Consider the following 22381-nt stretch of genomic DNA (forward strand, 5'->3'; position numbering starts at 1 on the left):
CACTAGATCGCGTGTTAAAGTTTTCCATTAGTTCAATTGCTACTTTTTTATATGAACAATTTGCCAATGTCTGATTATCTTGGAGCTCATTTCAAAGTATACAGTAGGTAAATGTGCAGCACTGTATTGGCACATTTATCTGAGCAATCTGCTGACTACAGAAATACCTCAACCAAGAAAGTTGGAGGCTATTTTAGTGAGTACAATTTAATAATCATTATATAGGTATACTTCTATAGTGCCAATACAATACATTTAACTGGAAACAGGTATGAGAGTTTCTGCAATCAATATGACTTACACTATTTGCCTTCTGAGAAATTAGGTCTAGCAAATATATACCACCTGACTGACAATGAAAGTAAACAATTACAAAATCTGGACACATTTCACAGTTTCCAATGTGTTTTCATTTCTTTTCATAAATACTGTACACATTGGCAGTACCACAGCAGCAAAAATACTACAAGGTGGGGCAAATAAAAGTGGCTCAGAGAAATGAGTTTCAGAGTACAAAGAAACATAGCAGAGGAAAGGAAATACAGTACTAACCTGACTACAGAAGATGTTGAAAGTGCCCAACATTCATTTCTTGGCACTTTTCACTTTTAAGCCCTTGTCAGCAAGGTGCTGAAGGCGGATTGTAGCTTGACTGCTTCAAGCTGATCCAAAAACACCTGCTGCAGTTCTTGAAGACTGTGATAGTTGTTGCAATACACCTTAGACTCGTGGGCTTCCCACACAAAGTAATGACACACCGACAGAGCTTCTAACCTGGATGGCCAGCTAGGGCCGTGACCAGACTGACCTCTGCTGACAACTCTGTCAGGCATGAAGATTGTGTAAATGTGCTCCAAGGATCGACCGGCTGTATGGGCAGTCGCTCCAACCTGTTGGAAGTGAATGTAGGCCTTTTTCTCCTCTGATAATGCTGCCATAGACGGTTTCAAAATGTCCAGGCCACTTATTTGTCACACCCTGTTTTATTTCATAGGGTATTCATCTTTATTTGTATCAGTCAACTGGATTATATCTTTATAAGATGTCAGAAAAACAACTATAAGAAGGTCTACTATTGCTCTGTTTCTTGATGGGATTTTCTGCTACTACCTGAGTTAATATAGGACTTTTTCATACAATACTTTCAGATATTAGAAGCAACTGATAGCGGAAGTCAGTATAACATCTGCTGTGTGAAGTAGAACTGCAAATTAAGCTCTTTATTACCTCTTACTGGAGTGACATCTCAACATTCAAAAGATGAGTTTACAACTATAGCCATCGAGTTTATTGAATCTCCATGACTTTTTTTTTTTTTTTACTGATAGTAGACACATAACATACACTTAGAATGAATTACATCAATCTGTACTTCAAACAAGTACAATGAATAAAAGGAGTTGAGGGTAACACTAGTATCGTTTGCATGAAATATTCTAATTAAATCTGCAAGTACTGTAAATTCACACACACTATACACTGAGGAAACTATTGTACAGAACAAGTGTTCAATCTTATTAAACTGAAGGTTTCAATGGAGTGGAATGCAATAAATTCTAATAAACAATTGCTTTTCATAGCAGGAAAGATAAATACAGTAAAATTATAAGTAACCAAATCTACTTAGTGTTGTACAACTATCAAACATGTCTCACTTATAAAATTCAGTCAGATGAAATATAAATTTGTTGATAGTTTACCAAGGTATCACAAGAAAGTTTTTGCAATAACAGTCTTTATCAGAATTACAAACAAGCAGCTTTCCAAAAGCACTTTCCAGAAGCCACTAAAAGAAAATGAGCAAAACAGAAAAGCAGTCACAACCACAAATAGTGTCGAATTAACATGTATTATTCCTCTGTGAGCATGACAGTTCCGACTAAGCATTACGGATACCCAATGCTTGTTCAAGTTCTGCTCGTTTCTGCTGCACTTTTGTATAGAAATAGCGACAGACTGCTTCTTGTGTCCAAGGCTGGTAGAAATATTCTGCTCTCCTTTCCTCTTCTGGATTACCCACAACATCGGTCATTGTCTGTAAAACAAATGCAATGTAATACACTATAATTTCCATTACATTAAAATTTAAATGCTTATAACATATCAAGCAAAGTAATATAATACAGTCTCTAAAACAAAGTGTGCCACACTGAAAATTGTGCCACATTTCATTAGTAACCAAAATGGTTTCGCTTTATATGGAAAGCCTGATTCTTCATTGCACCGACTTTTTATTTATATTCAGAGCCTATGTTAAGCTAAGTGAGAAAAACTTGTATGTGATGAAATGTATTTTTGTACTTTGGTGTCACACAGCACTCAGGAAGAGTGATGTGCGAACCGATGTCTACCTTTCTGACGACTGATACTTGCAAAAAAATAAAATGATATGGATTTAATAAAGATGAGAGTGCAACTACCATGTGATTTTGTTACATATTTTGCATGTGGCGAGTCATCACATTCAGCATATTTCATCACTTGGCCACTTGTAGCGCTAGTAGACACCTCCATTGATCGAGTTACTCAATGTAGCTCAGATGGTAGAGCACTTGCCCACGACAGGCAAAGGTTCCCGAGTTCTAGTCTTGGTCTGGCACACAGTTTTAATCTACCAGAAAGTTTTAGTGTTTACAAACATTTCGTCATTAAATTTCTTGACACCAGGGAATCCTACCCAGCGGATATGAACCAGTGTATGGGTAAAGGTTGGAAAAATTTGTGCCGTATGTGCTCCTGCTGCTGCTGCCGCCGCAGCCGCCGAGCCCTACTTAGCGTGGTGGCGGATAGGAGTAACTAGGTTCATTTGAATAAAGATATCGTGAACAATCACAGTTTCCAAGATGCCTCTACTGTGCATGCATAGATTCGTAATCGTTGTGATCATGACAACGCCTTTGTCAAACCATATCCAGCATATTTCATCACTTGGCCACTTGTAGCGCTAGTAGACACCTCCATTGACCGAGTTACTCAATGTGTTTGGTTTGAACACAGCAACAACTAGGTTTTTTTTTGTAATGTTTCACATATAAACAATATGAGTCATAGTTTGCATATGTGTGGTTTTCCACATAACTGAGGTGGCACAGTACTTGATAATCTCAAAAAGACAACTACAGGGAAAGAGATGCACAACACATATGCAAACACGACACAAAATACAAGTAAATATCTGCACTTGACAATGAGAAACAATTCTCAAAACACATCACACTAAATATGAAAAATATGTACTTGGTGCAGTGTTTCATTATTCAAATAATGAATGACAGCCGCAGGCTTTCCAAAAACATTGATTACGATGTATGAAATTAAGTCAAATGCTTCTACTTCCTACAAGCAACCAATTCCAGTTACACCAGTGGTTTTTACTACATAATACCTTTATGAGATAAGAAGAACAAGTCCCTGATAAGTATTTATATAAAATTAGGGGAAGATGGACAATGATATTTTCTAACTTTCCCAGTTGATTTCCAATCAGTGCCCATTCACTGCCAATGTCTGTAAATTCTTTGTGCCTTATTGGAAAATACTGGGGTTGTTCAAGACAACTGAGGAAACAAAGGAACATCACGAAGTAGTCCATAGCTGAATATTTGCACTGAAAACCAAACATTAACTAAAGGATAGTTTTGCTGATAAAGACAGTTACTGGCAAAATATAGGTTGCAGAAAAATACTAAGGCAATGAGACAGAAGAATGGCGGCCGACAGTTACTAAGGATGCTGACTGTGTACAAAGGGTGTCGAACAACTATGCAGTATCAAACACAGCTACTCCACAACATACAAACCACAGCCTCATTGAGTGCAGTGATGCTCCATTCATCATCATGATGCAGCATGCTGCAGAACTAAGTTTGATGAGCTGTACTGAACCCAAAATTATTTTTTTTCAATGTTTGTCTGCTGATTATGTATTCAGTGTAGTCAAAGTGGATATTATTTTAATAGATTTTTTTTAGTTGAGTCACTCACACACAATCTATTGGTTATGACGTGTAGATTAAAACTTAAGAAACTGCAAAAAGGTGGGAATTTAAGGAGATGGGACCTGGATAACCTGAAAGAACCAGAGGTTGTACAGAGTTTCAGGGAGAGCATAAGAGAACAATTAACAGGAATGGGGGAAAGAAATACAGTAGAAGAAGAATGGGTAGCTTTGAGAGATGAAGTAGTGAAGGTAGCAGAGGATCAAGTAGGTAAAAAGACGAGGGCTAGTAGAAATCCTTGGGTAACAGAAGAAATATTGATCTTAATTGACGAAAGGAGAAAATACAAAAATGCAGTAAATGAAGCAGGCAAAAAGGAATACAGACATCTCAAAAATGAGATCGACAGGAAGTGCAAAATGGCTAAGCAGGGATGGCTAGAGGACAAATGTAAGGATGTAGAGGCTTATCTCCCTAGGGGTAAGATAGATATTGCCTACAGGAAAATTAAAGAGACCTTTGGAGACAAGAGAACCACTTGTATGAACATCAAGAGCTCAGATGGAAACCCAGTTCTAAGCAAAGAAGAGAAAGCAGAAAGGTGGAAGGAGTATATATAGGATCTATACAAGGGCGATGTACTTGAGGATAATATTATGGAAATAGAAGAGAAGAGGATGTATATGAAGATGAAATGGGAGATACAATACTGAGTGTAGAGTTTGGCAGAGCACTGAAAGACCTGGGTCGAAACAAGGCCCCCGGAGTAGACAACATTCCATTGGAACTACTGACGGCCTTGGGAGAGCCGATCCTGACAAAACTCTACCATCAGGCGAGCAAGATGAATGAGACAGGCGAAATACCCTCAGACTTCAAGAAGAATATAATAATTCCAATCCCAAAGGAAGCAGGTGTTGACAGATGTGAAAATTACAGAACTATCAGTTTAATAAGCCACAGCTGCAAAATACTAACATGAATTCTTTACAGACGAATGGAAAAACTAGTAAAAGTCGACCCCGGGGAAGATCAGTTTGGATTCCGTAGAAATGTTGGAACACGTGAGGCAATACTAACCTTACGACTTATCTTAGAAGAAAGATTAAGGAAGGGAAAACCTACGTTTCTAGCATTTGTAGACTTAGAGAAAGCTTTTGACAATGTTGGCTGGAATACTCTCTTTCAAATTCTGAAGGTGGCAGGGGTAAAATACAGGGAGTGAATTTGTACAGAAACCAGAGTCGAGGGACATGAAAGGGAAGCAGGGGTTGGGAAGGGAGTGAGACAGGCTTGTAGTCTCTCCCCGATGTTATTGAATCTGTATATTGAGCAAGCAGTAAAGGAAACAAAAGAAAAATTCGGAGTAGGTATTAAAATCGATGGATAAGAAATAAAAACTTTTAGGTTCGTCGATGACATTGAATTGTATCAGGGACAGCAAAGGACTTGAAAGAGCAGTTGAACGGAATGGACAGTGTCTTGAAAGGAGGATATAAGACGAACATCAACAAAAGCAAAACGAGGATAATGGAATGTAGTCGAATTAAGTCGAGTGATGCTGAGGGAATGAGATTAGGAAATGAGACACTCAAAGTAGTAAAGCAGTTTTGCTATTTGGGGAGCAAAGTAACTCATGATGGTTGAAGTAGAGAGGACATAAAATGTAGACAGGGTATGGCAAAGGAAAGCGTTTCTGAAGAAGAGAAATTTGTTAACATCGAGTATAGATTTAAGTGTCAGGAAGTCTTTCTGAATGTATTTGTATGGAGTGTAGCCATGTATGGCAGTGAAACATGGACGATAAATCATTTGGACAAGAAGAGAATAGAAACTTTTGAGATGTGGTGCTAGAGAAGAATGCTGAAGATTAGATGGGAAGATCACGTAACTAATGAGGAAGTACTGAATAGGATTGGGGAGAAGAGAAGTTTGTGGCACAACTTGAGCAGAAGAAGGGACCGGTTGGTAGGACATGTTCTGAGGCATCAAGGGATCACCAATTTAGTATTGGAGGGCAGCGTGGAGGGTAAAAATCATAGAGGGAGACCAAGAGAAGAATACACTAAGCAGATTCAGAAGGATGTAGGTTGCAGTAGGTACTGGGAGATGATGAAGCTTGCACAGGATAGAGTAGCATGGAGAAGCTGCATTAAACCAGTCTCAGGACTGAAGACCACAACAACAACAACAAAACACTTTGACAGTTATCAATTGAAGAAGGATAGCTGTAAAAATTGTTACTGTTTTAAATGTATGCCAATATTAACATGAGAAATTGAAGAGAATTTTAACAATTTTTTGAGGTCCTTGTGACTTGAAGGACAATATGGGACAGTTATTAGAAAGGAATTCTGAGGTAGGTACTATGTATGGCATCCAATACATCACACAATAGGTTTTTCTGAAAACAGGTTGGTTTTATTCAGGATTTCAAGGCACTGCATTATTTCCCACTCTTTTGTGTACAAAATCCTATTTTTCAACATAATCTCTGGTCAATGGGATGGGCTTATGCCATCTTACTGGGAGGACCTGCATGCTCGCATGGTAACACTATGTCCTGCTTCCATCAATAAGCTGCCAATCATCCATGTACTGCCCCAGGGAATGCACCTTTCATTGGGCCAAACAGACAGAAGACCGAAAGTATGAGACCTAGGATGTTGGGTGGATAAGGATGAACAGTCAACTCTAAGCAGCAAGGGTCGTGCGTGTGCGTGCGCTTCTGTCTGTGTGTAATAGATTCCTACACTTTGTGTGCCAATGCAATACTGCATTTTTACCACTGTAAAATTAAACATTTTACTTCAATTTTTACATCAGAGAAGTTTTTATATAATAGGGGAATGTCCTGGGTGGGATACAAACAATGGGAAAGTCAAGACAATCATTCACCATACAGCTGAAAGCTAAAATGGTGGATACACACATGCCCAGGACTGACAGTGTCCCTCTAAACCAACAAGCAAGCAAGCAAGCAAACAACATCCACTCGGTTGTAAAAACAACATTGCTGAAAGCGTAATTAAAATTTCAGTCTAGTTTAAGGCCTGTTTACCATTCAATATCTCAACCAAATGGTGAAATGTTATCTTTACTCTTACCATTATAATTTTTTTTCTTTTTGAAACATCAGCCCTATGCAATTACAATCTGAGACAGTTACTCTTATCACATTTTATGTTTTCTTCACACTAAAAAACTATTTTTATTTAATTAATTTTTAAAAAGAAACAGTTTCACCATGTTGAGAGATATTGCCACAGAAGAATGTTCCCACTAGCATTTACCCACTTATAAAAAATAAATAGTATTTATGAATTATTGGGGCAATACTTCTCTTAGTTCCACTAACTTTATACGATATACATACCTTTAGATCTCTCGTCTGTGAAATTATCCACTTATTGATGAATTGCTGAGGATCTTTAGCAAAGCTGAGAAAGAACTCCCTGTTTGTCTTTAGCTGATTAATTGTCTCAACAGTTTCGTGGATCTTGTTATCCAAACTCTGAGAATATGAGATGAAGATAAATTATAATAGCAATTTACTGAGCAATTAAAATATTTTGGTATGTGGAGCACTACAATAGGGGAAAACAGCAGAGAGAGTAAGGATTTGAGAAACTCTTTCAGGTTCCTACATCAGATCAGGAAATACCATTACCTGAATTTTATGATATCAAGTACTGAATGTTAAGTAGATATGCACTCATATTAACTTGAAGCAACTCTCTGCCTTTCCTAAGTAACATGTATCATGAATATCTAGATATACCAAAAGATTACGTACAACATTTGACTAATACTCTTTCCCTTCCCCCCTTTGCTCCCAGGTTAGACACAAATTTAGTAATAATTTCCAACATATCCAGAAAATGAAATAACTCTGAATTAAACAAATAATAATAATAATTTGGCAACTTCATTTTCTTGTAACCTATCTTCTTCCACAAAGAGACCCAAGTGTGATGCTTGAACACCAACCAGCTGTCCGCCCAAATGGATGACTTGCCACACTGTAACCAAGGGCACAGTTGACCACCCAGAGGCAGAACAGGTTGCTGAGCTCAAAATGCTCAGCATCAAAGGCATGGTTACTTCCACAACCAGTGCTATCTCAACCCTCCAGTGTAATGAGGGCCTCTGAATTATGTGGATGAAAGAGTAGTAAAAATAGCACACCATTAGATTTATCAGTTTTTCAGAGTTACCAAATTTTCATCCCTAGTTCTTTTAGATCAAGCTGATGTTGAAATTAAAGACAGCAGGCAGAAAGTACTCCGCATTTAAAAATCTATATTTAAATTAGAATACTTTCATAATAATGTTTCACCACAGTGCACAGTCACAAATAGTAGTTTTTCAATTAAGTTTTATAATTTGATGATCTTACAAATATGAAGAAAGATAAAAAAAATCCTCTTAGTGCAAGGAATGACTGCTATGTCTGAATATGGATAAATGCAAGATAATGTTTGTACCAAATGGAAAGAAACCAGAAGCACGTAATTAGCAGTGAATGTATAGATTATGTCACATTATGTAGACATCTGTGAAGGGAGTGTCTCATAAAATACTAGAGCAATCAATTTTAGATTTAGTTATAGAATTTGGAGTCTTCATGTAGTAATAATGGCAGCATAAACTGAACAAATTCAGACACGAGCTACTATGACCATAAAAGGCCAACAGGCTCAGCTAAAGTGTAACAGAGCGTGCGTGCGAGAGAGAGAGAGAGAGAGAGAGAGAGAGAGAGAGAGAGAGAGAGAGAGAGAGTTCTGCTGTCTACACCTCACAAAAGTGTCACAAGTGTAAGGTTACAGACAATGATGAGTACAGAGGCAGGACACACAGTCAGTTTCCTTCACTCTATCTGCAAATGGAACAGTACATCAAATCATTAACAACAGCATGTCTAAATACACAACACGAAGGTGAAGGTGGCAGGAAGAAAGTAGAGTCGAATTGAAAGAAAAAGGAAATATGATTGGCCATGCTGATCTACCTGAATTTCTTGTTGACTTGCTGTTGAGAGCAGGAAGTTGTTCATCTGTGTTTTCAGGGTATCATCTACTTCTACGTCGATGTCATAACATGCGGTCTGTTTCTGTTCTGCACCTTCCACACTGTAATGTTATAACATATGAAAGTCACAAAACAATAAAAACATATCATTAAATGCACCAGCAAAGTTTAAAGTCATTAATTGGATACATATCAGCTGGTTAAAACAAATGTAGTCCTCACTTTTACAAAATACTGACTTCTTTATCTGTCAATATCTAAGATTTAGAGTTTATTACCTGATAGTGTGATTGATTACAATTGGATCAGGAGGATGAAGTAAAGGATTCAGACGCTGAGGAATTTCTGCAAATTTCATTCTCTGGCAAGCAAATATTTGTTCCAAATACTTGTCACAGTTAATGTATTCCCTTTCATGTGCATCCTGAAAAAACAAATAATATTATTCACATAACTGTCTTTATAACTGTTCCACAAGCTGTACAGAACTGAAAAAAAAAAATCACAAAATAATAAAACCCTAATTCATAAAGTTGCTTGTAATAATGGTGCATAGCATGACATTTACTTCATAACACAAACAAACCATTGTATTTCAAGTGTTCATTCAATTAGTCATTGATATTTGAAATACTATGATAATTAAGCAATTTTTGTTAACTACGCCCCATTTCTTTTTGCAATTTCACATGTATCATGAGAAAACCATGAAAGGGCGATTAATAATGATAGAGCAGTTTTAAATTTTGTATCTTTTGTATAATAACTGTCATACACAGTAAAAGTTTACTTAATGCATATGTTACTAACTACTTGTCCTATGATAACATGGGGCAAGTATATCTAGCTTTGTATTCTCATTTTGTAACTACAACTCTCACTATGGGACTCTCTTCAAATTGCGAACTGTTTACAGTAAGCAGAGTATGGTTGTCTGAATTTGAATTTCACTTCTACTTGAGAGACTGTGTGAGGACTTATAATAAAAGAACAGTGGTATTCTGAACAGTAATGTTAACTGGTTTATTTATTTTTTAATTTGTCTCACTGTGTATTTGAGCTTAAGTCTTTATAATAATTAAGTAAGACTAATTCATTTATGCTTGGAAGATTTTAGTGGAATTTTTCCTTGTGGTTTTTGTCGTCCTTGCTTCGTCTCTCATGTAGTATTTTGCTTTCAAGTTTGCAAAAGTCCTTCACTTTGTCTACTTGCTGATTTTCAAGTTAAGATTTTCACTAATCTCATTTCTGCTACTTGTCAGCAACTTATATGAATGAGCTGAGAAGCTGACTGTGTGACAGTTCTCATGTTTATCCGACTGTACACAACTTTCATCTGTCAATACATTTTACGGCCTCCAACTCTCTATGCTGCCAAAAATCGAATCGCTCGTCGTCGTTCTGCTTACTCACCTGCATGTTTGGTAGTGGATGAAAAGTTGTGTGGCCACCTCCTCTCCAGTGCGAAACCACACCTGCACTATGCAACATCAAACTGTGCACACACATCAGTCTCTCTACCAATAGATTGTGCCAGCATACCCGCAGTTACGTGGTGCCACCTGTGCACATCATCATCCTAATGGCACAGCTGTGAAAATTATATTTGGGTGTTTCTTCTGAATATATTGCAATTTCTGAGGCAATGGTTAATGTGGGACCTGAGAACACAGCTGTTTTTATCTAAATACATACTGGATTTTGCTTCTATACTGACATGAGAATGTTAATGTCATTTACTTCCAACATATTGCCTGCCCGCTGATCTCTCAATGGCTGTGTGAAACTAGGGTCTGCCCTGGATATGTTGACCAATTTGCAGTGATCAATTTTCGTACAAAGCACTGGCAAGTTCATTTGTTTGTTCAAGAGGGTAGGCCAACTATGTTTGCCTACCTTCAGTTAGTTGACTATGTGCTGTGATGACTGAATTGAGGTACATGCTCTGCAATCCTTTGTAAATGATTTTACAGAAACTATTTATGAAAAAATTTCATTTTTGCAGAACTAAGAGATTTGTAAGTCAGCTTTGTGATGACATGCCCATCATTTCATTAATGATCATAGTTAATGCGACATTTGCTCCAAGTAAGATAATAGGCAAAGCTCAAAAAGTTTGCAAGAAAAAATAGGGGTCGCTATGATTTTGCATTTGGTGCATATTACGTGTGTTACTGCATATGACATTTAGCTAACATATTTAATTTTTTTTAAACATGTGTGGAGGTCTTTATTTGGCACCTATCTCGAGAAAATTGATATGTGGTACAATCACATGCGATCATGCACACTAATGATAAAGCTAGAAAGAAATATCTACAATATTCCTCGTATTTCATACAAACTTTGAGATATCAAAATGAGATTTTGGCAAACAACAGCATGCAAAGAGAAGAATAGCTTTCCATATAGCTATTATGCCAACTTCATTACCTATCATGCTAGTCCCCTAACTACAGACATTTCTGGTGAAAGAATGTAATTTTTAAGGGCCATCAACAGCTGGTGAAATGAGAAATACTCTGAGTTTAGGAACAACATAAATGAAGACATTGCACATTTATTTTTGAACTGAGAGCGCACTTTTTCAAAAACAATTGGCCTTATTTTTCCTCAGTTCCTCACTTAATAAACCACTGTCTTAGGGTTCTTTTGCAATGGTGTCAGTACAACATGTTAGGGAGGTAACATTGTGTCAACTCTGTTGTGTTTTGGCAAAAGAAGCAAATTTTAAAATGGTAACAACAGAAATGTAGGTTTTACTCAAAATTCGCCACTCTCGACTCTTCTCTGAAAGTTACAAACAGTTAACAAGCAAGGCAAAATAAATCATTGCTTTTGTTGCATTTTCAGTGAAATTCTTTCTAGATACTAATCAAAGCAGGGATGACAGTACATCTTTTTGAATGGTTACCATGCAAGGGTGGGCATGGAGGAGCTCCAGATAATATTCACAAAAAACGTAAGTGTAGGCTTCAGTTTAATATGGTACTTCTCCTCCAGTGCTTGGCATTTCCCCTATAGCACCTGCCCACAACCCCTAGCACTACTGTTCTCCCCACACGTGCCCTGTTAACTGTGCATCTACTGGCCACGTTATTTTGCGTGTGTTCTAGGAGCTGACACACCCTCATTCACTCCCGTCATACATCACAGTGAATGTCGACGAGATTGTAGCATGTAACGTAAGTATGCCACTGCCGCCTACCTGGTCTTTTACCATCCCCTGCAGAAATGAATACTATTGTTGAGTATTTAAGCAATTTTAAAGTCAATTCAATTCACACTATGAATGAATTCAGGCAAAACACAGTTAAATGTGGTTCCTTAAATGCCAAAGGATGCAGTATAGATTCCAGTGTTCGGCAACACAATGCAATTTGCCGCCCGCTCACTACTCTTCCTGCACTCCTCTAGTTCTGAGACACACTTATATCATTGTCCCCCCTCCAACCCTGCCATAGTGCTGTGCTTGAGCAACTGCGAAACAAGGATTGCAGTATCTTCTGGGGTGCGAGTCATATGTAACAACAGCATCTAATACATAAATGAAATGTCACAGTCATGATTCAGTCCAGTTCTTTAACTTGTGCTCGCCCTGCCATCTACAAATTTGATGGTTCTAGCTTCACGATGGGTTTTGCTGCCAAAATTTACTCTCACAGCCATCACAGTCAGTTTAATAGGAATAATTTTGTTTATTAGATATTGCATTCTGGATTAATTTTCCTTCTTATTTCACTTTGATGTCACAATCATAGTCAAAAGCTGTTTAAAAGCTGGCAACATTTTCATGCGATATTCTAATTCGCGAAGAGTGACCCAATTTCTCATGTTTGCCGACTTATTAAATTGCTGTCTCTCATAATCAAATAAAATATTGATCTGGGTTCTGAATCAAGCAATGTTCTTTTGAAGGACAACATTGCCCCTTTTGAATGTTACCTTTACTTAACAAGCAGCAGTAATGCTTGCATATGGTATCCTCACATGTATTAGAACTTTATTGCAAACCTGTTCAAATAAAACAACAGTTTGCAAGATGATGGAATTGTGTTTCTCAAAATTGTCAAATTTTAAGCAGAGTAATTGGCTGTTATAGTGGCTAGTTTCTCACGTATCCCTTGCATTAGCAAGCCAACTGTCATGTGATTGTTCGAGCATGCCGATACTTTACCGAGCGCTTTGGCATATTGGGAAATCTTGAACCTTTTTGATTGCAAGTATCGTCTGACCAGACCTGCCCTTCAAAATTTTGCAATATAAATCTGCAAAATATTCAACGCTTCATCTGTAAATGAGAAGCTACACCTACAAATGTAAAACTATAGTCTTACATGCTCTACTAAACCGCATAAGAATGTTAACTTCAGCAGAAATATTCTAATCTGCAAATATAAGAAGACCTCGTATCTTTTGAACAATAAATTTGCGGAAAAACCTCATCTCACAATTTGGTAAATATGCTTTCTCTATAACAATATCACCATGTGCAAGGTCTGTCTGCTGTTGAACATTACCTCAGCCAGCACCCACCTGATTCCAAACCTATGATGTCCCTCCTGGTCAACTTAAACAACTTTATACTTCCAAAATGAAATTTTCACTCTGCAGTAGTGTGTGTGTGTGTGTGTGTGTGTGTGTGTGTGTGTGTGTGTGTGTGTGTGTGTGTGTGTGTGTGTGCGCGCGCGCGCGCGCACTCTCACGCTCTAATTTGAAACTTAGTAGCAGATTAAAACTGTGTGCCGGACCAAGTCTTGGTCCTGCACACAGTTTTAATCTGCCAGCAAGTTTCAACTTTATACTTATCAGCAACTATATTACCTGTGAGTTTCAGATAAACAGACAAATCAAGGGTACAGCCATGAGAACCAGGATGGTTCATTCTTATGAGCCTTTCCTAGAATCTGTAAGCCTTCAGCCCCTGGTTTGGTTCAGATATATTTATGACATATTTGAAATACTGACTCACTGTGAGGTTGACCTGTTAAAGTTTTTGGAATCTCTACCTACAGACATCCAATTAAATTTCACATGGTACTACTGTGAATCCCTTGATGTTGACATCACTGAGGATCAGCTACACTGTTTTATTGGCATAAAACCTTCAAACAAACAATGGAACTTACATTTTGACAGCTGCCATCCTTTCCACGTCAAACATGCCCTCCCATAAACCCTTGGCATTCAAGGTAAACGTATTTGTTCAGATACAGATTCTTTCCAGCAATACACCACCATTCTCACACATCAGCCTTAACTCGATGTAATTAACACAAGAGCATAGTCAAAAATTGATCTCCTGGGCCACCATGTCCAATCCTGGTACTACTGATACCTCAAAACATGGGACTGCACTACCTGTCACTCGTTACTATACTGGTCTTAAATGTATTGATCAGCTACTTTGACAAAAGCTTCGATTGCCTAAAAATCATGGCCTGAAATGAAGTCCACTCTGTCTGACCTGTTGATGTTGCCCACTGCACCTAGAATAGCTCCTTATATCCCCCCCCCCCCCTTGTCCCTCGATGTAATATGCTGTTTACACCTTAAGCTCCTTCTGCACCCATTTCCCCCACCCTACTGGTCCTACCTGTGACTAAGACTTGCTCTATGCACCCTCCTACCATCATATATACCAGCCCTGTAATCGGAAAAACACACACTATGAAATGTCATAGACCAACTGCTATGCAAGCACTGTTCAGTCTTTTCCATTGGTATGACTACCATTAAGTTATCAGTTAGGATGAATAGAGACACACACACACACACACACACACACACACACACACACACACGGTGTACATTGGCAACATACAATATCCTGTCTACAACATGACCTCAGTTCCTGTTTCACAACACATGCCATCTGGATTCTTCCCAGTGACAGCGGTTTCTCAGAACTGTACAGGCAGCAACTCGAGTTCACATGTTCTTGGTGCATGCTACGCACCTCACCTCAATTTACATTAATTTCTTTGGACTCAGCATTACCTCTCAGTAACTACCATTTTCTTCACTCCCTTTTTTTCTACTGTATATCTTATTTTCTGACCTGTATTTTTCTCCAACTCCTACCTCTACCACCTATAATGTATTTAGTCAGCTCCCCACTCTTATTAACTGTTTCAAGATGTTTGGGCAGTAATCTCTGTCTTGCTTATTACCCTGTCTTCCACCTCTAAGCTCCCGGGTTTTCCAGACTTATCCGCTGCAGTCCCCAACAAACAGTCTCTTTCTTTTTCATACTGTCTGATAAGTCTCTCCTGACCCAGGATTCTGAGCAAATTTTCTGCAATTTTCCCCATTTTCTAAACCTCGTCAGTCCTTTTCCTTCATCCCTCTTCCTTCTGCCAGGAGGAGCCAGTGGCTCCAAAAGCTTGCTAATTTCCTTGACTACTGTATGTGTTTCCTTCTTCTGCTGCTGCTTTTGAGTAGATTTTTATCAATCCAATTACATTACATTACATTTCCAAAAATTGATTATTCTTGAAAAAAAAAAGAAAGAAAATTTGTGAACAAGACTTCTAGTTGAACAAAGAGAAATAATAGCACCAGCTACATGCAAGAACTCGCTGTTACATTTCACAAATGTAAGCATCCATTTTGTAGCTACCTTCTTAAGCACTGTGACAATATTATCAAAAGGATAGCGGCTCCTCACCATATAGAGGAGATGCTGAGTTGCAGATCGGCACAATGAAAAGACTATAAGAAAGTGAGCTTTCAGCCAACAAGGCCTCCATCATAAGATCGTCACTGGCCGAAAGCTAACTTTCTGATCGTCTTTTGGTTGTGCCTATCTGTGACTCAGCATCTCCACTTATGGTGAGTAGTAACTACACTTTTCATAATATTGTTATATTCCACCCTGGATGTTCCGTTGTTTGATTTTTCTTAAGCACTGTCCGTCATCAGCTAGCAGGCACCACTGTGGTCACTAAGGAATGGGAAGACACTACTGAGGCATCAGTACAAACTGCAATTGCCTATTGGTATTTTATATCCTCTCTACTTCAACAAATATCACTTATTTTGCTGACAAAATAGTAAAGCACATTTCCTAATTTCAGAAAATCATTTCGGAATCCAATTCTCTGAACACCGTCTACTACTTTAGTTGCTATTTATAACCTCTTTTCAAGGCATTATCCATTCTGTTGAACTGCTTTTTCATGTCTTTCACTGCCCCTGACAGAATTTCAGTGTCATCAGTAAACCACAAAGTTTTCATTTTTCTTCCTGACCTTTCAAAATTTTTCCATTGCTTTCTTCACAGCTTGATAATTTTATGCATTAAATAACTTTGAGTATAAACTATAAACATGTCCCATCCCTTCTCTACTACTGATTCTCCTTTCATGTGCCTTTATTCTTATAGTTAAAGAGTCTGGTTTCTATAGATGTTGTACATATCCTTTTGCTCCCTGTACATTCTAGCTGCTGTCCTGAGAATTTCAAAAATTGTATTAAAGGAAACCACTATCAAACTCTTTCTCTAAATCAACAAATGTTATTTACATAGATTTGCCTTTTCTTAATGATCTATATTGTAAGGTACGTTTAAAGTTCTGTATTGCCTATCATTTCCAACATTTTTCTGAAACACAAAGCTTATATTACTGATGTCAGATTCTACCAGTCTTTTTGTTCTTCAGTAAATAATTCCCATTAGTATTCTGCTATGACGACTTATTAAACTGGTGTATTTCACCTATCTCATATCTTGCTTACCAGGTGAAAGAGTTTTATCATGGTCAGTTTTGCCAAAGATCTCAATAAATCTGCAGGAATGTCATTTACTCTATAGAAATTGTTTCTACTTAAATTCTTCAGAGCTCTGTTAAATTATTCTCTTAACATCACACCTTCCATCTCATCTTCATTGATACTGCCCGACAAAAAAGTGCTATGTTCAGAAGGGCACCCCTGACCTATCAAGGAGAATCTTACAAATTCCAACATGATAATGCAGATCTCTTTCACATATATGACCTTGTTTAAAGATTCTTCAACTAAGTGATAGCAACAGTTACAATGTTCACTGTGCAATATCCTACCAGGCAGCTTTCCCTTTCATTCCTTTTTCTGGTCCATGTTCAATTATTTTTCTCTCCTCCTTTTCCTACTACTGAATTCCTCAGTTTTAAGTTTTCACCACCACCACCACCACCAGGGCTAGGAGGCATAAATACTTACCTTATTTTAGTTGGTCTTTACATTGATTTGGGACCACACTTATATATTCTCTATGCTGTTCATAGTATTTAACCAACATTCCTATTAAGTTATTACCACACCTATTTGATTTTGTTCAATTATCTCATGTTTGTCTGACCTGGAACCCTGTTCCTTCCTTTCTACGGAATCTATTTCAGATAAGACCTAAGTCTCTGAATAATGACACAGTAGTGTCCTTCCTTTTCAACTAGGAGATGCTTGATTTTCAGCAGTAAGATCTTTCAGTATAATGTAAAAAGAATATTGGAACATGTACATTGTCACTGAACTGACACCGAAGTCACTTACTACGCACTCAGACCGCCTGTTGCATTTGGAGCAACTGATAATGTGTGGGGGACTGTGACAACAGTTAAGCAAATGAATGGCTCTCATATTCCTCTACAGCTAACCAATAAACAAATGTTTGTATCAAAAGTAGTCAACTTAAGTGGCAGTTCACTGAAGTCTCGTTAATTTGGAAACCGTTTTATATTTATTCCTTGAAAGTAATTTTTTCTGAAAATAGCATTTATTAATAATGAGTTATAGTGATTTCATTCTTATGGAAGTTTCACTTGGATAGCCAGAGAATATTAATTAAAAGTGGATTTGTTAGTACAGAGATCTACTAATCTTCCCAAATGGTAATAGGCAAAGCACGGCCAACTACAAATAATAAATTTACATTTCTTTCTTGACTGACTAACTGTTGCCTCATGGTATATAGAAAACATCTGATCTCAAATTTCCTCCACTGAGAGAATGTATTACTTTAGCAAATATTCATTTTAATTTCATCACGTCAAACATTGCTTTCAGACTACTGTGACCCTTATTTCTCAATATGCGCACCAATGACAGTGGACAGAAAAAAAGACTGATTTTATGAAACACCACTGAGGAAAGAAGTTAGTAATCTTTTCTCAATTATGAAACATGAAACACGACACACAAATTCCCTGAAAATATCTAAAGTGACTGTGCCTGTTATGAAAGTGGTCCACTATTCGTATGATATTAAGGAAGTTTTCTTAAGTTTTATAGCTACTATAGCTGATTTATAATGGATGATCAGAAAAATATCAAGCCATTTACTTACTTGTAGTTTGTGCGTTTTTATGTACTGCCAGAGAGCACTGATGATAACGGGTCGTGTTTGTGTGTGCACACCAAGAAGTCTTGCAAGTCTAGGATCCAATTTGAACTGCAGTGGTTGGTAATCCAGCAAAAGGAGAATCGTGCAGCGTACATTTTTATCTCCTGGTCGTTTCACCTATTGAAAATATTCATTATTTGTTTAAACTACACAAATAACTAATAAGATATTGTTGGATATGCCAAACAATATCACATTTTATTGTTTGCAGTTTTTTATATTTTGGGAAGGTAAAAAAAAGGTTTGACTATGCACACATTTTCATAGTCACTATTTTGTTACTTACAGTTAGCGACTGGAAAAATTTACATACATGTGAAACAGAAGCAAATTCTGCCTCAAAATGCAGAAACATAAAATTACTTCCCTATTTCCTAGTGAATTTTATCTGGATTAACTATTTTATCAGAGGTAGTTTGAAAAAACTATTTTCTGTACATAAATATCAAAAATGCAAGTAATTTTTCAGTCACTGGTAGTGTACATCATCTGGCGAAGTTTACTCGCTCTACTTCAATAGCAGATAGTTTAAGGTCTCTATGATACTGGAATACTACACCATGTGAATACTTCAAGAGTAATTACTTTAGCTAGAACTGCAAATAATAAAATTAATCTGAAATGTGCCATTTCTTATTTGAATGGGAGATGAAGTAGTACAGCATACAGTGGAACACTTGGATGACAGATGGTTGGCACTATAATGTCTAGTTCTAGCAGACTTACCATTTTCCCAGAAAATGACTTATTACATTGTCACTCATAACTAATGGGAAGTCTGTCTCTCTAATGACACCTATATGTACAAGTGTTAAAAGAATATGGAAAAAATAAGTACAGCATCTGGACACACCTGCCCAAAAATGGGCATAACAATCCTTTTTCTAATATAAAAATTGTGTCATCTATCAGGAACACAGCTTCATTTGGTGGTCCATTACCTACACAGACACATATCACCACTACCAGTCTACTCCGTATAGTGATAATGTGTGTGTGTGTGTGTGTGTGTGTGTGTGTGTGTTTTTGCGCGCATCAAAGTGGTCATCAAATGCTCTTGTAATCTTGCTAAAAACTGTTTACCATGCTTTTCACATGAAATTTGAATCGTACAAATGTTACTTTCAAGATGACAGGAAAGTAAAGACCATTCGAAACAACGATCTCTTCAGAATAACCAGCTGAAACAAGTTGTGTAGCTTGCAGAAACGTTTTGTAGGATACGTAAATTTTAAAAATGTCAAATTAGGTTATATTTTCCTTCCTTAAAAATTCATTACTTACAAGAAATTAAAGGCTTTCAAAAAGCTTTTAAAAACATTGGGCATCATTGATGAAAGATTCAATTCAATGCAAAGGTTGCACACCACATTTTTTTAAAAGTGCAAGGCATGAAACACAAAGAAATTGTTCCCCATGATCCTACTGAATCAGTCTAACTATTTCATTGCCATGCAGAGGTGTCATCTCTGCTCATTATCTCAAGCTGTTACCACCAAAGTGAGTGCTGCTCTACCGTAGAACATCTTAAGTAAGCTATTACCACTGCATGTCTCCCAAATTCTGGTTTCTCAACCACAATAATAAAATGTCCAAAAATGCAGCGAATATTCATAATCTGACTTCATTCTTTCAACAGAGTTGAGCATTGTGTTTAATGCTCTGGCTTAAAGTAAGTATTAGTTGGGATATGTGGCATGCTTAGTTTTGTGTTATCTGCAACGTATCTGAAAGCAGCAGCTTCTTTGGCAAAGTCACCATCCTATGTACTGTAAATAAGTCAAACATGAAGATAGACATGCATGTGCTATCTTTATGTTGAAGACTATTACACACACACACACACACACACACACACACACACACACACACACACACACACACTCAAACGCTCACACTAAATACCTCTCTTTAATTACCTGAAAACCATCTGTTTCCTGTGTTGTTGGCGTTCTATGCCATTCAACTAGATGATTATCTGGCCCATAGAGATCCTTGTCAAGTTCTATGACTAGACTCTTGAAGAATGATGAAAATTTCCTCTTCACCTACAAGGAAAACAAAATTATGAATGCTTGGGTACCCTGATACTATAGACATAAATACAAATTACAAGCATGTGGAGTAATTTCTGCAATACACTCTTATGATTAACGCTGTAGCAAATACTTTACAGAAAAAAAGGGAGATAACTCACTTGACTCTTCTAGTCAAGTTGTGCCACAAACTTCTCTTCTTCCCAATCCTATTCAATACCACCTCATTAGTTACGTGATCTATCCACCTTATCTTCAGCATTCTTCTGTAGCACCACATTTCGAAAACTTCTATTCTCTTCTTGTCCAAACTAATTATCGTCCATGTTTCACTTCCATACATGGCTACACTCCATACAAATACTTTGAAACGACTTCCTGACACTCAAATCTATACTTGATGTTAACAAATTTCTCTTCTTCAGAAACGCTTTCCTTGCCATTGCCAGTATACATTGTATATCCTCTCTACTTCAACCATCATCAGTTATTTTGCTCCCCAAATAGCAAAACTCCTTTACTACTTTAAGTGTCTCATTTCCTAATCTAATTCCCTCAGCATCACCAGAGTTAATTCGACTACATTCCATTATCCTCGTTTTGCTTTTGTTTATGTTAATCTTATATCCTCCTTTTAAAACATTGTCTATTCCATTCAACTGCTCTTCCAAGTCCTTTGCCGTCTCTGGCAGAATTACAATGTCATCGGCGAACCTCAACGTTTTTGTTTCTTCTCCGTGGACTTCAATAACTACTTCTAATTTTTCTTTTGTTTCCTTTACTGCTTGCTCAATATACAGATTGAATAACATCGAGGACAGGCTACAGTCCTGCCTCACTCCCTTCCCAACCGCTGCTTCCCTTTCATGCCCCTCGACTCTTATAACTGCCATCTGGTTTCTGTACAAATTGTAAATAGCCTTTCGCTCCCTGTATTTTACCCCTGCCACCTTCAGAATTTGAAAGACAGTATTCCAGTCAACACTGTCAAAAGCTTTCTCTAAGTCTACAAATGCTAGAAACGTAGGTTTGCCTTTTCTTAATCTTTCTTCTAAGATAAGTCGTAAGGTTAGTATTGCCTCACGTGTTCCAACATTTCTGCGGAATCCAAACTGATCTTCCGCAAGGTCCGCTTCTACCAGTTTTTCCATTCGTCTGTAAAGAATTCGTTTTAGTATTTTGCAGCTGTGACTTACTAAACTGATAGTTCGGTAATTTTCACATCTGTCAGCACCTGCTTTCTTTAGCATTGGAATTATTATATTCTTCTTGAAGTCTGAGGGTATTTTGCCTGTTTCATACACCTTGCTCACCAGATGGTAGAGTTTTGTCAGGACTGGCTCTCCCAAGGCCGTCAGTAGTTCCAGTGGAATGCTGTCTACTCCGGGGGCCTCGTTTCGACTCAGGTCTTTCAGTGCTCTGTCAAACTCCTCACGCAGTATTGTATCTCCCATTTCGTCTTCATCTACATCCTCTTCCATTTCCATAATATTGTCCTCAAGTACATCGCCCTTGTATAAACCCTCTATATACTCCTTCCAGCTTTCTGCCTTCCCTTCTTTGCTTAGAACTTTGTTGCCATCTGAGCTCTTGATATTCATACATGTGGTTCTCTTATCTCCAAAGGTCTCTTTAATTTTCCTGTAGGCAGTATACCTTACCCCTAGTGAGATAAGCTTCTACATCCTTACATTTGTCCTCTAGACATCCCTGCTTAGCCATTTTGCACTTCCTGTCAATCTCATTTTTTAGACGTTTTTATTCTTTTTTTGCCTGCTTCATTTACTGTATTTTTATATTTTCTCCTTTCATCAATTAAATTCAATACTTCTTCTGTTACCCAAGGATTTCTAGCAGCTCTCATCTTTTACCTACTTTATCCTCTGCTGCCTTCACTACTTCATTCCTCAGAGCTACCCATTCTTCTTCTACTGTGTTTCTTTCCCCCATTCCTGTCAATTGTTCCCTTATGCTCTCCTTGAAACTCTGTA

The 22381-nt window shown here is 37.5% G+C and overlaps 1 protein-coding gene across 2 annotated transcripts in view; it reads right to left on the bottom strand.

The window, feature by feature from the left end:
- Window positions 1-1194: 1194 nt before the first annotated feature.
- The window catches only part of LOC126354319 (brahma-associated protein of 60 kDa), a 47753-nt gene continuing 26566 nt past the window's right edge, over window positions 1195-22381 (bottom strand). For both annotated transcript variants that reach the window (XM_050003875.1, XM_050003876.1), the window contains exons 5-10: window positions 20274-20402; window positions 18298-18471; window positions 9248-9393; window positions 8950-9070; window positions 7315-7452; window positions 1195-2035 (exon numbers count right to left, since the gene is read on the bottom strand). In XM_050003875.1, coding sequence (XP_049859832.1) covers window positions 1880-2035; window positions 7315-7452; window positions 8950-9070; window positions 9248-9393; window positions 18298-18471; window positions 20274-20402 — 864 coding nt within the window. In that variant the 3' untranslated portion in view covers window positions 1195-1879. The remainder of the gene's footprint in view (window positions 2036-7314; window positions 7453-8949; window positions 9071-9247; window positions 9394-18297; window positions 18472-20273; window positions 20403-22381) is intronic.

The sequence above is a fragment of the Schistocerca gregaria genome, chromosome 3 (assembly GCF_023897955.1).
Source record: "Schistocerca gregaria isolate iqSchGreg1 chromosome 3, iqSchGreg1.2, whole genome shotgun sequence".
Classification (NCBI taxonomy): Eukaryota; Metazoa; Arthropoda; class Insecta; order Orthoptera; family Acrididae; genus Schistocerca; species Schistocerca gregaria.